At 40.7% G+C, this 15806-nt stretch overlaps 1 protein-coding gene across 6 annotated transcripts in view; it reads left to right on the top strand.

Annotated features, from left to right (window-relative positions):
* The window catches only part of blm (BLM RecQ like helicase), a 32641-nt gene that overhangs the window by 12527 nt on the left and 4308 nt on the right, over positions 1-15806 (top strand). For all 6 annotated transcript variants that reach the window (XM_062963646.1, XM_062963640.1, XM_062963638.1 and 3 more), the window contains exons 10-20: positions 3370-3488; positions 4871-4984; positions 5288-5386; positions 5538-5686; positions 5832-5938; positions 6785-6945; positions 7727-7922; positions 9472-9662; positions 11027-11168; positions 12706-12905; positions 15096-15288. In XM_062963646.1, coding sequence (XP_062819716.1) covers positions 3370-3488; positions 4871-4984; positions 5288-5386; positions 5538-5686; positions 5832-5938; positions 6785-6945; positions 7727-7922; positions 9472-9662; positions 11027-11168; positions 12706-12905; positions 15096-15288 — 1671 coding nt within the window. The remainder of the gene's footprint in view (positions 1-3369; positions 3489-4870; positions 4985-5287; positions 5387-5537; positions 5687-5831; positions 5939-6784; positions 6946-7726; positions 7923-9471; positions 9663-11026; positions 11169-12705; positions 12906-15095; positions 15289-15806) is intronic.

Here is a 15806-nt window from a genome sequence, read left to right as displayed (position 1 = left end):
TAATAATAATAATAATAATAATAATAATAATAAAGAGGGTTGGAAGAAACCCTTGGGCCATTTAGTCCAACCCCCTTCTGCCTTTCTGCACCAAAAGCACAGCAAGGAACCCCTGACAGATGGCCACCCAGACTCAATGTTAATAATAATAATAAAACAATGGAGACGGTTGGAAGAGACCCTTGGGCCATTTAGTCCAACCCCCTTCTGCCTTTGTGCACCAAAAGCACAGCAAAGCACCCCTGACAGATGGCCACCCAGACTCAATGTTAATAATAATAATAAAACAATGGAGAGGGTTGGAAGAGACCCTTGGGCCATTTAGTCCAACCCTCTTCTGCCTTTGTGCACCAAAAGTACAGCAAAGCACACCTGACAGATGGCCACCCATCCTCAATGATGATGATAATAATAATAATAATAATAATAATAATAATAATAATAATAATAATAATAATAATAAAGAGGGTTGGAAGAAACCCTTGGGCCATTTAGTCCAACCCCCTTCTGCCTTTCTGCACCAAAAGCACAGCAAGGAACCCCTGACAGATGGCCACCCAGACTCAATGTTAATAATAATAATAATAAAACAATGGAGACGGTTGGAAGAGACCCTTGGGCCATTTAGTCCAACCCCCTTCTGCCTTTGTGCACCAAAAGCACAGCAAAGCACCCCTGACAGATGGCCACCCAGACTCAATGTTACTAATAATAATAAAATAATGGAGAGGGTTGGAAGAGACCCTTGGGCCATTTAGTCCAACCCTCTTCTGCCTTTGTGCACCAAAAGTACAGCAAAGCACACCTGACAGATGGCCACCCATCCTCAATGTTAATAATAATAATAATAATAATAATAATAATAATAATAATAATAATAATAATAATAATAATACTGGAGAGGCCCCACTAAGGCCTCCAGCCCAGGGAGAAATCCGAAATAGCAATATACTCCAGATTTCTCCCAGGACTGGAAGCCTGAGTGGGGAAAGAAACTCTCCCTCACTCAGGTCTCCAGCCCAGGGAAAAATCCGGAGTATATTGCTAATCAGAAATAGCAATATACTCCAGATTTCTCCCAGGACTGGAAGTCTGAGTGGGGAAAGAAACTCTCACTCACTCAGGTCTCCAGCCCAGGGAAAAATCCGGAGTATATTGCTAATCAGAAATAGCAATATACTCCAGATTTCTCCCAGGACTGGAAGCCTGAGTGGGGAAAGAAATTCTCCCTCACTCAGGTCTCCAGCCCAGGCAAAAATCCGGAGTATATTGCTAATCAGAAATAGCAATATACTCCAGATTTCTCCCAGGACTGGAAGCCTGAGTGGGGAAAGAAACTCTCCCTCACTCAGGTCTCCAGCCCAGGCAAAAATCCGGAGTATATTGCTAATCAGAAATAGCAATATACTCCAGATTTCTCCCAGGACTGGAAGTCTGAGTGGGGAAAGAAACTCTCACTCACTCAGGTCTCCAGCCCAGGGAGAAATCCGGAGTATATTGCTAATCAGAAATAGCAATATACTCCAGATTTCTCCCAGGACTGGAAGCCTGAGTGGGGAAAGAAACTCTCCCTCACTCAGGCCTCCAACCCAGGGAGAAATCCGGAGTATATTGCTAATCAGAAATAGCAATATTCTCCAGATTTCTCCCAGGACTGGAAGTCTGAATGGGGAAAGAAACTCTCCCTCACTCAGGTCTCAGGGAGAAATCCGGAGTATATTGCTGATCAACGTATTGCTAAACCTGGAGGAAACACACCTTAGTAATTAATAATTAATTAAATAATAATTAAAATACCTTTTGATCAGCAGTAAAAGGCAAGGCTCCTCCACAGCTTATGCAGGGAGAGTGGGGAGCCAGGTGAGGCTCAAAGGCTCATAGAGCAGAAAAGTGGCCGGGAAGGCGGAAAGGCAAGTCTCCAAGGCTTGTGCAGGGAGCGGGACAACGCAGGAAAGGGAGGAAAGCTGCCGCGGGCCGGATAAATGGCTCCGGCGGGCCGGATCTGGCCCGCGGGCCTTAGTTTGGGGACCCCTGATCTAGACGATCTCATAAGACCATCGGTAAGCAAAATGACCTCCAAAGACCAGGTAGACTTAGGTCAACCCTAAGTCTAAAGTTGAGGACAGGGGCCAGGTCAATGACCTTGGAGGGCCGCATCCAGCCCCCGGGCCTTAGTTTGGGGACCCCTGATGTAATCTATACACATGGAGCCCCTGGTGGCTCAGTGTGTTAAAGCACTGAGCTGCTGAACTTGCAGACCGAAAGGTCGCAGGTTCGAATCTAGGGAGCGGAGTGAGTGCCCACTGTTAGCTCCAGCTTCTGCCAACCTAGCAGTTCGAAAACATGCAAATGTGAGTAGATCAATAGGTACCGCTCCGGCGGGAAGGTAACAGCGCTCTATGCAGTCATGCCAATGGACAACGCCGGCTCCTTGGCTTAGAAATGGAGATGAGCACCAACTCCCAGAGTCGGACATGACTGGACTTAACGTCAGGGGGAAACCTTTACCGTACTAATCTATACACATAGTAAAAGTGAAAATCTGTATGTGTGTATGTGCCTGGGGTGTAAGCTCCTGCCTCTACAAACAGCTATAGCTCCCACTACTCAGGAGACACCAATGGCCCTCCCTCCCAATGACATTGCAGGTTATACTGGTGGAAGCTATAGTTCATCCTGTAGCCAGAGACCACATGGACCCCACCGATGATGCATCTAGAAAGCAAACTTGCCCAACATGACAAACTTTAACCACTGATGGAGTTTCAAGGGATTAACTTGATGATGTGAGTTGCAGTTTATAAAAAAAATTAACCTGGGCAATGGCGGATACCCAAACTAGTTACATATAAAAATAATAAGTATATAATGATGATGATAATAATAATGATGAAATTATAATGTTGATAATGACACTATGTAACACGATTTTTGTTCCTGGCTTATCAATGCCATTTCCTAATTGTTCTCTCATAAAAATGGGAAAAGTTGATTGAACTGCAATATCCTGCAGCCCATTTTGTTCTAGTTTTGCCAATATATATCTGATCGAGTCTCAACCAATTTCACATCATTTGCGGCAGCCACAAAAAAGAAGTTTCTGAAGTAAAATAACTACTTTCAAGGTAAGGACCGCACAATTAAATAGGAACAGAATATGTTTTTTCAAATTTTGTTACATAGTGTTATATATCCTCAGAGTACATCAGTCTGTAGGCATGAAAGAAAGCTACAAGTGGGGAGGGAAAGAAAATTAGGCCAGATGGTTTAGTTGATTTTCAAGTTGGCTAGAAACATTTAAACTTTTGGATGCCTTTGTGTCCATGTTCCTCTATTTTTTAAAACCATTTTTGCTTGTTTTTTTCTTAGGAGGTGGCAAGAGCTTATGCTACCAGCTGCCGGCCTGCATTTTGGTGGGAGTCACCATAGTAATTTCCCCCTTGCGGTCCCTGATCGTGGATCAAGTCCAGAAGCTGACGTCGATGGATGTAAGTCCATGGCTTCCTATTTTAACTATTTAAAAGTACATTAGAAGGTGCCAGGGTGGAGAGGTACCAGACAAATGGGTGCATGGCTACCAATGCTGATTTATGAAAATGAAACCGGACTTGGCTTGGATTGGGGCCGTCAACTTTTGACTGTGTTCCTCCTGAGCTGTAGTGGGGATTTTTTTGTTTTTGTTGGTTTTCATATTTTATTTTAGTTTTATTTATTTTATATGTACAGTAGAGTCTCACTTATCCAACATAAACGGGCCAGCAGAACGTTGGATAAGCGAATATGTTGGATAATAAGGAGAGATTAAGGAGAAGCCTATTAAACATCAAATTAGGTTATGATTTTACAAATTAAGCACCAAAACATGTTATACAACAAATTTGACAGAAAAAGTAGTTCAATATGCAGTAATGCAGTGTAGTAATTACTGTATTTACGAATTTAGCACCAAAATATCACGATGTATTGAAAACATTGACTACAAAAATGCGTGGGATAATCCAGAACGTTGGATAAGCGAATGTTGGATAAGTGAGATTCTACTGTATTTGTTTATTAATTTATTTTGTGGAGACTTAATTTTCTCGCTGGCTCATGTTTATCACTGGTGACTGAGCTTACCGAAATATACTATTTAATTGATGAGTCTCCACAATAATTGCAATTGGTTTTACATGTTTTTAATGCTTAATATTTATTTCTATCTTATTTCTGGACATTATTATGCTTTGTGTGATTTTTGTCTTGTATTTTATGTTAAATGTGCTTTGATTTGTGTTGTATTATATTTATACACTGTGTAACTGCAATGTGGCACTGAAGTGGCCAAACTGTAAGCTGCTGAGTCCCTTTTGGGGTGAGAAGAACGGGGTAGAAATTTAGTAAATAAATAAATAAACATTCTAAATTATATAAATACATGTATTAAGATGTATTTCTATAAAATTATATTATAATATTATAATGTAATATAATACTAATAATAATGTAATATAATAATATTAATTATATATTATTTATTATATGTAATATTATTGGTAATATTACACTATAGTGGTGTGGTGCAATATGGTGGTATATAGTGCTAGTGGGGGTTGTTGTATGTTTTCCGGGCTGTATGGCCATATTCCAGGAACAACATACAACAATCCTGTGATCCCGGCCATGAAAGCCTTCGACAACATAGTGCTAGTGTTGGGCTCTGCTATTGATATAATACACTGTATGTAAATATTATTTGTAAGCTGCTCTGAGTCCCCTTCGGGGTGAGAAGGGCGGGATATAAATGTAGTAAATAAATAAATAAATATTAAAATACACTTGTCTCTCGCACAGTTGCTGTGAAATATTGGAGGCTTTTCTTCTGTCATAGATTCCTGCGACGTACCTGACAGGAGATAAGACTGATGCAGAAGCCTCCAGGATCTACATGCAGCTCTCCAAGAAGGACCCCATTATCAAACTCCTCTACGTTACTCCGGAGAAGGTTTTGTATAAGGCTGCAAACAATTTTGCAAACAGTCCTTTGCTCTCTCTTGCATTCCTTCTCAGTCGCTTGCATTATCCCCCCCCCCCCCCCCCCCCGCTTTCTGCTGAGCTCTCAGTTTTACCTTCAAGGCCCGATCTTTCTCTCTTCAGGTCATAAAGTCCTCCTATGATACTTTTTCCTACTTTTATCTAACTCTTCTCTTGTTGTTTTGACTCCCCTCTCTCTCTGGCTTTGCTGCTTCACAGTGCATGCCAGATTTCCCCTAGCTCTAGCTCCAGCACCTTTGTCCATTTTCTCTAGGTCTGCTCAAGCGGGCGGCTGATGTCAACGCTGGAGAATCTGTACCAGCGGCAACTCTTGGCCCGCTTTGTGATTGATGAAGCCCACTGCGTCAGCCAGGTAAGGGAGCCCCTCTGGGGTTTTTGCGATGGGGATGGGATGTTGCCTTCCCAGCCGGACCCTTATTGACATAACCATAAGTCTTTTAGTGATGACAGTCCTTTTTACTATCAAGAAATGACCTTTCCTTTGTTTTGCTTCATTTCGCCAGTGGGGCCATGACTTCCGACAAGACTACAAGCGGCTTAATATGCTTCGCAAGAAATTCGCCTCCGTCCCCATGATGGCTCTCACGGCCACTGCAAACCCCAGGGTGCAAAAGGACATCCTGAACCAGCTGGAGATGCTGAAGCCGCAGGTGTAAGTTGGCTCCAGGCCAAATAGCGTTTGGGTGAAAATAAATCTCTCTTAGTAGGGAATTTGGGGAAGGGAAGCGAGCTGACAATATAAATATTTCTTAGAAATTCACTGCATATTTAACTTTCCTTTTTCCTCCTTTCGATAGGTTTAGCATGAGCTTTAACAGACACAATTTGAAGTATGATGTTTTACCCAAAAGGCCCAAAAGTGTTGCATTGGACTGCTTGCAATGGATCAGAAAATATCATCCCTGTGAGTTGTTGTTGTTGATGATGATGATGATGATGATGATAATAATAATAATAATAATAATAATAATAATAATAATAATAATAATAAAAAAACTCAGCCACTATCAGGACCTCAAGACTGAACTTCAAAGACTGGCAGAAACCAGTATAGGTGGTCCCGGTGGTGATCGGCACACTGAGTGCCGTGCCAAAAGTTCTCAGCCAGCATTTGGAAACTATAGGCATTGACAAAATTATGATCTGCCAACTGCAAAAGGCCACCTTACTAGGATTTGCGCGCATCATCGGAAAATACATCACACAGTCCTAAACACTTGGGAAGTGTTCGACTTGTGATTTTGTGATATGAAATCCAGCATATCTATCTTGTTTGCTGTGTCATACAATGTCATTGCGTCAATAATAATAATAGTAATTGTAATAATAGGCATATCGCATCATAATTAAAACACACCATCTTAAAACATTATGTAAAATACATAATATTAAAACACTTCTATGGGATACACAGAACCAATATTAAAATAAACACAGGACGTGAGTTTAAAATTTATCGTCAGCTCCCTTTCTTCCTTTGGCAGTGTCTGTACTTGCGAACTCAGCTAACACTGAAGTGAGTTCAGTGCATCAGAAGATGCTTTACTTTTTGATATTGCTGAATAGCGAAATGGAAATTACTGCAGGGCCTTGAGAATGTATTCTGCACCGCACTCATGATAAGAGGATGATGCAATTGCTTAGAGACCTGTTCTCTGATTAGAAAATAATGCTCAAAAATGGGGCGCAAGGACCTTGGGAGGCTCTAGCACTGGTCCTGGGAGGCTGAGGGCCTGCCTCTGTTTTTCAGATGACTCCGGCATCATCTACTGCCTCTCGCGCTATGAATGTGACTCTATGGCCAGCAACCTGCAGAAAGCTGGCCTGTCTGCACTCGCGTACCATGCCGGCCTCCCTGACGAAACCAGAGACATTGTGCAACAGAAGTGGATCAACCAGGATGGATGCCAGGTACAACAAATGGAACTGTAACGAGAATAGCGAATTAGTTGAAAATTAAAAGAAAGAAGTGCTAATATAGAGGTAAATCTTGAAGACTATAAACAAGAGAATGCAAGGACGAATGCGGAACTGTAGTGTCTGCATCCAAGTTCCCTTTTGACTTGGGGTGGCCCGATGATAGAAAACTAATCTGCCTGTCTTGACTCAAGTCTCATATGCCATCAAATCTAATGCACACCTCCATTGTCAAACCCCTGAAACAAAAAAAGAGAGATTTGCTGACAAACGTAATGCGCAGCAGCAAAAGGTGCTCTTTTTGTAATATGTCCATTACAGTTTCTGCTTAGGATTCCTTCTTTAAAAACAATTGTGTTGGAACACCAAAGCTTGCAGTAATAGAAAAGAAGCTTTGGAGTGCATCTACGCTGCAGAATGAATCCACTTTAACTGCCTTGGTTTCATGCTATGGAGTCATGGGAGCTGTAGTTTTACAAGGCCTTGAGCCTTCTCTGCCAAAGAATGCAGGTGAATCACCAAACTACAGATTCCATGAGGTGATGTCCCTCAAATAGGAGCTCTGTGTGTTCCTGAAGCAGCTTCCCCTTTTGCTTTGGCTCAGCACTGAGACGACTGTATGATGCAAATTTAATGTGTACCCTAATTTTGGTAAGGAGATTTAGTCATAAAAAGGGAGCATTAGATTCGAGTAAATACAGCCATTCTTTATTTTATATTACCCTAGCTCTAGCTCCAACGTTGTGACTCTTTAGGGGTTTCTGTTTCGTTGCAGATCATATGTGCCACCATCGCTTTTGGTATGGGGATCGACAAGCCTGACGTGCGTTTCGTGATCCACGCCTCCCTCCCCAAATCCATTGAGGGCTACTACCAGGAGTCAGGAAGAGCTGGCCGTGACGGAGAGAGGTCCCACTGCCTGCTCTTCTACAGCTACAGCGACGTCACCCGCTTGCGGCGCCTCATCCTGAGTAAGCAGAGCCCGCTTCTGCCTCTGATCCTAGCACGAGGCTCTAGAACCGTGGTTCTCAACCTGAGGATCCCCGGATGTTGTGGCCTTTCACTCCCAGAAATCCTAACAGCTAGTAAACTGGCTGGGATTTCTGGGAGTTGTAGGCCCAAACACCTGGGAACCCACAGGTTGAGAACCACTGCTCTAGAAAGCAGAAGTATGGAAGTTAGAGTGAGAGCTAGATGCTTGTGTGGTGCTAATTGTATGGATCGTTCTCATAGAATCATAGAATAGTAGACTTGGAAGAGACCTCATGGGCCATCCAGTCCAACCCACCGCCAAGAAGCAGGAATCACATTCAAATAGAATCATAGAATAGTAGAGTTGGAAGAGACCTCACGGGCCATTCTCATTGGATAACACTGTGTATTATGATTTTTGTTCCTGGGTTATAAATATCCCCTTCGGGGAGATAAAGCAGCATATAAATAAATATAAAAATAATCACATAACGTAATTTCCTAATTGGTTCTAACATAAAAACATGGGGAAAGCTTATTAAACTGCATTAGCACATTAGTTTTCCAGTGAATATTAATCACATCACTGAGTCTCAACTGATTCAACCTAGTTTGTGGCAGCCACAAAAACAAAGTGTTTGGAGCAGAACAATAACTTTCAAAGTAATAACCGCACAATGGAACAGAAAATAAACATTTTTAAGCCAGGAAGAGAAAATTTTCCAAATTTTGTTACATAGTGTAATGTTGTAATTGCAAGTCTCAGTTTGTGATTAAAGTGTGTCATGACTGCCTATAAATGTAAGGACCGCCCCCTTCCTTTAACGTTCTGGGCTGATTTCCCTGAAATAGTCGCAGAATGCCATCTATACTTAACCAAGTAAAAGGCTGCATTTTCCCTCAAACAATTGCTTTTCCTTTAGAGAACATAATCTATCTCGCACAAAGAAAGTTCATTTCTTTTGTAATATATTACTTTTTGCTCTTTTCTATTTATTATAACAAATGGGTAGGAATCTAGACTTGACTTGTGTTACTATTTTTTATTTATATCCCTCTTTTTCTCTGTAAAGAAGAATAGACTCAAAGCAGCTTACAGTAAACCCGATAGAATACAATTTAAAGCCTAAAATATGCAAACATTAAAATGCAGGGCAGGTTTACAAGTATCCCCTACTATGAGCATGTTTGTCCATGCAGTATGGAAAAAATGGAGACTGCCCAGCATGTCCTTTTACAATATCACTTCTGTGAGGATACTGGATCTGTATTTATTCCTCCCATTGTACAGAAGATCTATTTGATAACATATGGAAAAATATTTTCTAAAACATTTCCTAAAAAGCAGGGATCCATCAATCACTTAAGAATGGCTGAGTTTTGTGTTGCTGATATAAAATAAAACTGTTAAAACCAATTAAAAGCCTTCATAACTAAAAGCACCTTTGGCACTCTCCTGTTCCACACATAGATAAGTTGAAAGCATCTCTTTGCTGTCTCCTTGAATCTATAAGGCCTTTGGATAAACTTTCCCTCGCTCCCTTTCAGTGGAAAAGGACGGCAACAGCCACACGCGGCAGACGCACTTCAACAACCTCTACAGCATGGTCCATTACTGTGAGAATGTGGTCGAGTGCCGGAGGATACAGCTGCTGGCCTATTTTGGGGAAACGGGCTTTAATCCTAAATTCTGTAAGGAATACCCCGAAGTCAGTTGCGACAACTGCTGTAAAGTGCAAGTAAGTATGTTCTGCTCAACTGAGGGGCAATTTCTTTGTATTTCCAAAGAGCTGGGCAGGGACAGTTGGGAGGCTGAAGAAACCTAGCACCATTTGCAGGTGATGACTTTCAGGATCTCCTTTAATTAGATGATTCCCCAGAAAACCTTGGCCCCAGCTATAATCCAGATTCTAGTCCTTGTATTTTACTACTGTTTCCTACCTAGAGCTATGGTGCTCTACTTATATTGCCCCCTATCCCTAATTTTTCCCATCTGACATTTGCATTTTATCCATCAGTCCTGTCCTCATAACTGATTTTCACTACCCTACCTGCCGAGCCCAGAAACTGTTTACTATTTTAGGTCACTGGTTATCGCTGCTATTTTATTCTGTGTTATATTTTTATTTTATATTGTTTTATGATGCTGTTATTTTAATTTTAATATGTTCATTTTAACTATGTTGTGGGGATTCTCCTCATGTGAGCCACCCGAGTATCTTCGGGGAGATAGAGACGGGATACGAAAATAAAGTTGTTGTTGTTATTTTTGTTGTTGTTGTCGTTCTCTCGTCTTTTTAATCGGAATTCATTTCTTAATATCACTGTGGAACAAAATTTGATTTTTTTCTGTTCCTGGTTTGAAAGTGTTATTCCTTTTTAATTGTGCAGTCCTTAATTTGAAAGTAGTTGTTCTATGCCACAAACTAGATTGAATTGGAAAAACTGAAGCAAAATGTGCTGTAGGATGTCCTTCCTGCAGAAACAAGGTTTTTGTAGTTTAGTAAACTTTCCCCATGTTTTGATGATAGAACCAATTAGGTAATGGCATTTATACCCCAGCAACAAAAATTGTTTTACAGTGTAATAAATATTCAGGCCCAGAATCCTGTAGCAGAGTCCCAGGTAGAGTGAAACATGCACATCAATAACACTATGTAATAAAATTTGGAAAAAAATGTTTCTGGTTTGAAAGAGTTACTTCCCATTTAAATGTGTGGTCCTTACTTTGAAAGTAGTTGTTCTACTCCAGAAACTTTGTTTTGGTGGCTGCCACAAACTAGGTTGGATTGTTTGAGACTCAGTGATGAGATATTCATTGAAAAACTAGACCAAAATGTGCTGCAGGATGTCCCTCCCACAAAAAAAAGTTTGTACAGTTTAATCAACTTTTTCCATGTAGTTATGATAGATCCAATTAGGAAATGATTATATTTATAACCCAGGAACCAAAATCGTGCTACATAATGTAATGCCTCCAGATTATATAAGATGTCACCATTGGTTTGCTAATACGTATTACAGAATTAAGTTTTGAGTTTGAAAACAGTATCCAGAAGGAAACTATTGCAAATTTCCTTATTGACATTTTTTTTTTGGTTAGGATTATAATATGAAGAATGTGACCGAGGAAGTGAAAAGCATTGTTAGGTTTGTCCAGGAGCATTGTGGCGAAAAGGGAGCAAGAGGTGCAAGAAGAAATGGAGGGAGATACACACTCAATATGATGATTGACATTTTCTTGGGTAAGTCCCTATGCACCTGACCAGGTAAAGCAAAGGAAAGGAGCTTCCCCCACCCACACTGTTCATCTTCATGGTTTCATTGCTAGCTTATTCTTGTAATGCAGGCATGGGCAAACTTTGGCCCTCCAGGTGTTTTGGATTTCAACTCTCACAATTCCTAACAGCTGGTAGGCTGTTAGGAATTGTGGGAGTTGAAGTCCAAAATACCTGGAGGGCCAAAGTTTGCCCATGCCTGTTCTAATGGAATGGAAGGGTGGGATATGGTTTGTTGTTGTCATGTGCCTTTGTGTCATTTCTGATTTATGACAGCTGGGGGGGGGGGGGTTTCCAGGCCAGATTTTATAAAATATAATTTAATTTGATTATGTGGATAGAGTATAACAATTACACTTCCATTTTTCCCATATATCATAGTATGTTTATTGTATGTTGACGTCATTTGTTTTATGACTTGTTTTATTGTTGAATTTTCATATTGTCTGTTGCCTGGGTTTGGCCCCATGTAAGTCGTCCCGAGTCCCTTCGGGGAGATGGGGTGGGGTAAAAAAATGAAATAATAATAATAATAATAATTATTATTATATTTGTACATTCCTATATTGTAGTTTCTTTAATGCTTATACCATAGGTCTTTCACATACAGGACAAAGAAAGAAATACATAAAAACTAGATTATTAAATACAGTATGGAATAAATCATTAAAATACTGCCTAAACCATTAAAATGCTACATAAATCAATGTCGAGATGCACCCTAAAAATACTACATAACATACTATATGCATAGTTAAAAACCAAGTAAAATTCAGTATTATTACCGGTAAAACATAAGCAAGAACACTTTGGATATAGACAACCACACTATAGTTTGATAAAAGCATCCCCAGAACAGTCGACTTATTGTTTTTGGATGTTATGAATGGACCCATTAGAAATTGCTGCAGATCGATGACTGATGGGATTAGCAATAGTCTGGATGTGGGTGAGAGTACTGCAAATCCCTTCTCTCCCAGATTCCAAGGTCAGTCATCCTCAAACCGTGCCGGTATTTGAAGTTAGTTATGATGGGTCTGTGTGCTAAGTTTGGTCCAGGTCCATCATCAGACCCGGGTGGGTTAGTCCCCCCAAACCCCTCCAGTGTGTTATGTTGGTCATCAGGGTACTGTGTGCCAAGTTTGGCTCAGACCCATCATTGGTGGGGTTCAAAGTTCTCTCTGGATGCAGGGTGAACTATAACTCCTATCCGGGTGGTCAGTTCCCCCACAAACCCTTCCAGTATGTTCTGTTAGTCCTGGAGGTTCTGTGTGCCAAGTTTGGCCCTGATCCATCATTGGTGGGGGTCACAGTGGTTTCTGAAAGTGGGAGCCAATAGAAAAGTTGTTGCAAATGTACTCTACCTCCCACATACATACATTCACTTTTATGATATGTATAGATATTGTGTATTATATTTATTATAACATTCCGAAGGCCTGCCAGGAAGGTTTTGGCACAGAAAGGGGAACAATCATGGATGATGTGTTCCATTTTGGAACAGGTACCAAAAGTGCCAAAATCCAGACTGGTATCTATGGCAAGGGAGCAGCCTACTCACGCCACAATGCGGAGCGGCTCTTTCGGAAGCTGGTGTTGGATAAGATTTTGGACGAAGAGCTGTATATCACGGCAAACGACCAAGCCGTGGCCTATGTACACACAGGAGAAAGAGCCCACGTGGTGCTCAGTGGCTGCCTGCAGGTGAGTAGCAGCCCTGGCCTTCCATTTATTATGATTACGATTATTTTCAAAGTGTACACATTATAACATAACTGTTGGTATACAAAGCCACTCGTTAACAGTAGTCATTTTATACCTTCTGATAATAGTAAAACGTGTGTCCTATTTGAAAGGAAAACTTCCCAACCCTCCACCAGGATAAAATCTTACAATACTTCATCCTATCAAAGCTCTTAACAAACTGTGTGTGTGTGTGTGTGTGTGTGTGTGTGTGTTTAGGTAAAGGTAAAGGTTTTCTCTTTAAGTCCAGTCGTGTCCAATTCTGGGGGTTGGTGCTCATCTCCATTTCTAAGCCAAAGAGCTGGCGTTGTCCGTAGATACCTCCTAAGTCATGTGGCTAGCATGACTTCATGGAGCACTGTTACCTTCCCACCGGAACGGTACCTATTGATCTACTCACATTTTTCATGTTTTCAAACTGCTAGGTTGGCAGAAGCTGGGGCTAACAGCAGGAGCTCGCCCTGTTCCCCGGATTTGAACCACTGATGTTTTGGTCAGCAAGTTCAACAATTCTGTGGTTTAACTCACTGCACCACCGCGGCCTCCCCATATATGTGTGTGTGTGTGAAATTTACATAAAGTATGCAAAGGGGACCCAATTGTCTAACATTGCTCTTCTTTTTGTTAGTGCATTTTAGTCACTCAACACCATTATAGACCAGTCTTTAAATATTCTACCAATATATTCTGCAATAGGCTTCCTATTATTTTGAAAACATTGTATTACAGTAGAGTCTCACTTATCCAACACTCGCTTATCCAACGTTCTGGATTATCCAACGCATTTTTGTAGTCAATGTTTTCAATATATTGTGATATTTTGGTGCTAAATTCGTAAATACAGCAATTACTACATAGCATTACTGCGTATTGAACTACTTTTTCTGCCAAATTTGTTGTCTAACATGATGTTTTGGTGCTTAATTTGTAAAATCATAACCTAATTTGATGTTTAATAGGCTTTTCCTTAATGCCTCCTTATTATCCAACATATTCGCTTATCCAACATTCTGCCGTCCCGTTTATGTTGGATAAGCGAGACTCTACTGTACTTTATTTCTAAGGAGACAAGTCAGCTTATCAAATTCTGCGAAGTTTAGTAGTTTGCTCAACCATTCGCTTACAGTGTCTGGCAAAAATTATTTGGACAACATCATTAGACATCATGACTAAAGCTGATGGGAGTTGGGATGCAGTAACATCTGGAAGGCTGCAGTTTGTTCGGTTTTGCTAGGAGAGTCGGGTTTGGATTTAGATGTAAGACTGGTGGGTATAATGCTTAAAATGTCCTTTAACCTTTCCCCAATCTCAGAAGCCACAAGGCGTTTGGGTTGTAATTTCCATCATCCCCAATCTGCATGGCAGATAACACTATGTAACATAATTTGAAAAATATTCTGTTCCTGGTTTGAAAGTGTTATTTTCTGTTTAATTGTGCAGTCCTTATTTTAAAAGTACAGTAGAGTCTCACTTATCCAAGCCTTGCTTATCTAAGCCTCTGGATAATCCAAGCCATTTCTGTAGTCATTGTTTTCAATATATCGTGATATTTGGGTGCTAAATTCGTAATTACAGTTATTACAACATAACATTACTGCGTATTGGACTACTTTTTCTGTCAAATTTGTTGTATAACATGAAGCTTTGGTGATTAATTTGTAAAATCATAACCTAATTTGATGCTTAATTGGTTTTTCCTTAATCCCTCCTTATTATCCAAGATATTCGCTTATCCAAGCTTCTGCCGGCCCGTTTAGCCTGGATAAGTGAGACTCCACTGTAGTTGCTCTACTCCAGAAACTTCATTTTTGTGGATGTCACAAACTAAATTGAATCAGTTGAGAATTTATAATGAGATATTCATTGAAAAACGATCGCAAAATGTGCCATAGCAGGATGTCCCTCCCACAAAGAAGAAATTTTTTGAAGTTTAATACACTTTCCCCATGTTTTAGGAAAGAGCCAATTAGGAAATGTCATTGATAACCCAGGAACAAAAATCATAGTGTTACATAGTGTAATGAAAAGTGACGAGAGTTCTCATTCAGTCCCATTTGTAGATCGTAACTGGGTAGCTTAACTAAAGAGCACCAACCACTGTGTAAAACAGCAACAGGATGCCATTCAATCCATTCATCGCTCTTCCTCCAGGTCGAGTTCTGCGAGACGGAAAGTGCCAGCAGCCTCCGGAAGCACAGGGCTTCCGTCACCAAGATTTCCCAGCGGGAGGAGATGGCCAAGGAGTGCCTCTCGGAACTCACCGATGTCTGCAAAAACCTGGGCAAAGTGTTCAATGTCCACTACTTTAACATTTTTAACACAGCCACACTGAAACGAATAGCAGGTGAGGAGGACTCTTGCGGGGAAATTGTCATAGAATCCTAGAGTTAGAAGAAACCCCCAAAGGCCATCCAGTCCAGCCCCCTTCTTTCTGCCAGGCAGGAAAAGCCACTATCAAAGTACTCCTGACAGATGGCCATTCAGCTTGTGTAGTAGTAGTAGTAGTAGTAGTAGTAATAATAATAATAACAGGAGAAACCCCAAGAGCCATCTAGTCCAACCCCCTTCTGCCATGCAGGAAAAAGACAAAGCACTCCCAACAGATGGACTTCCAACCTCTGTAGTAGGTATTATTATTATTATTATTATTATTATTATTATTATTATTATTATTATTATTATTATTATTAGAGCAACCCCAAAGGCCATCCATCTCCCTTCTGCCAGGCAGGAAAAGCACAATCAAAGCCCTTCCAAATTCAGTGCCTCTGCCCCAAGTTAGAATCCTAAGAAGCTAGAAAGCAGAAATAGCAACCCAAAATCAATGCATTTTGTAGTATTTGTAGACTTGATTACAATAGA

Source organism: Anolis carolinensis, chromosome 1, assembly GCF_035594765.1.
Source record: "Anolis carolinensis isolate JA03-04 chromosome 1, rAnoCar3.1.pri, whole genome shotgun sequence".
Lineage (NCBI taxonomy): Eukaryota > Metazoa > Chordata > Lepidosauria > Squamata > Dactyloidae > Anolis > Anolis carolinensis.
The sequence above is the reverse complement of the archived record's forward strand: the minus strand, read 5'-3'. Positions and strand labels throughout refer to the sequence as shown.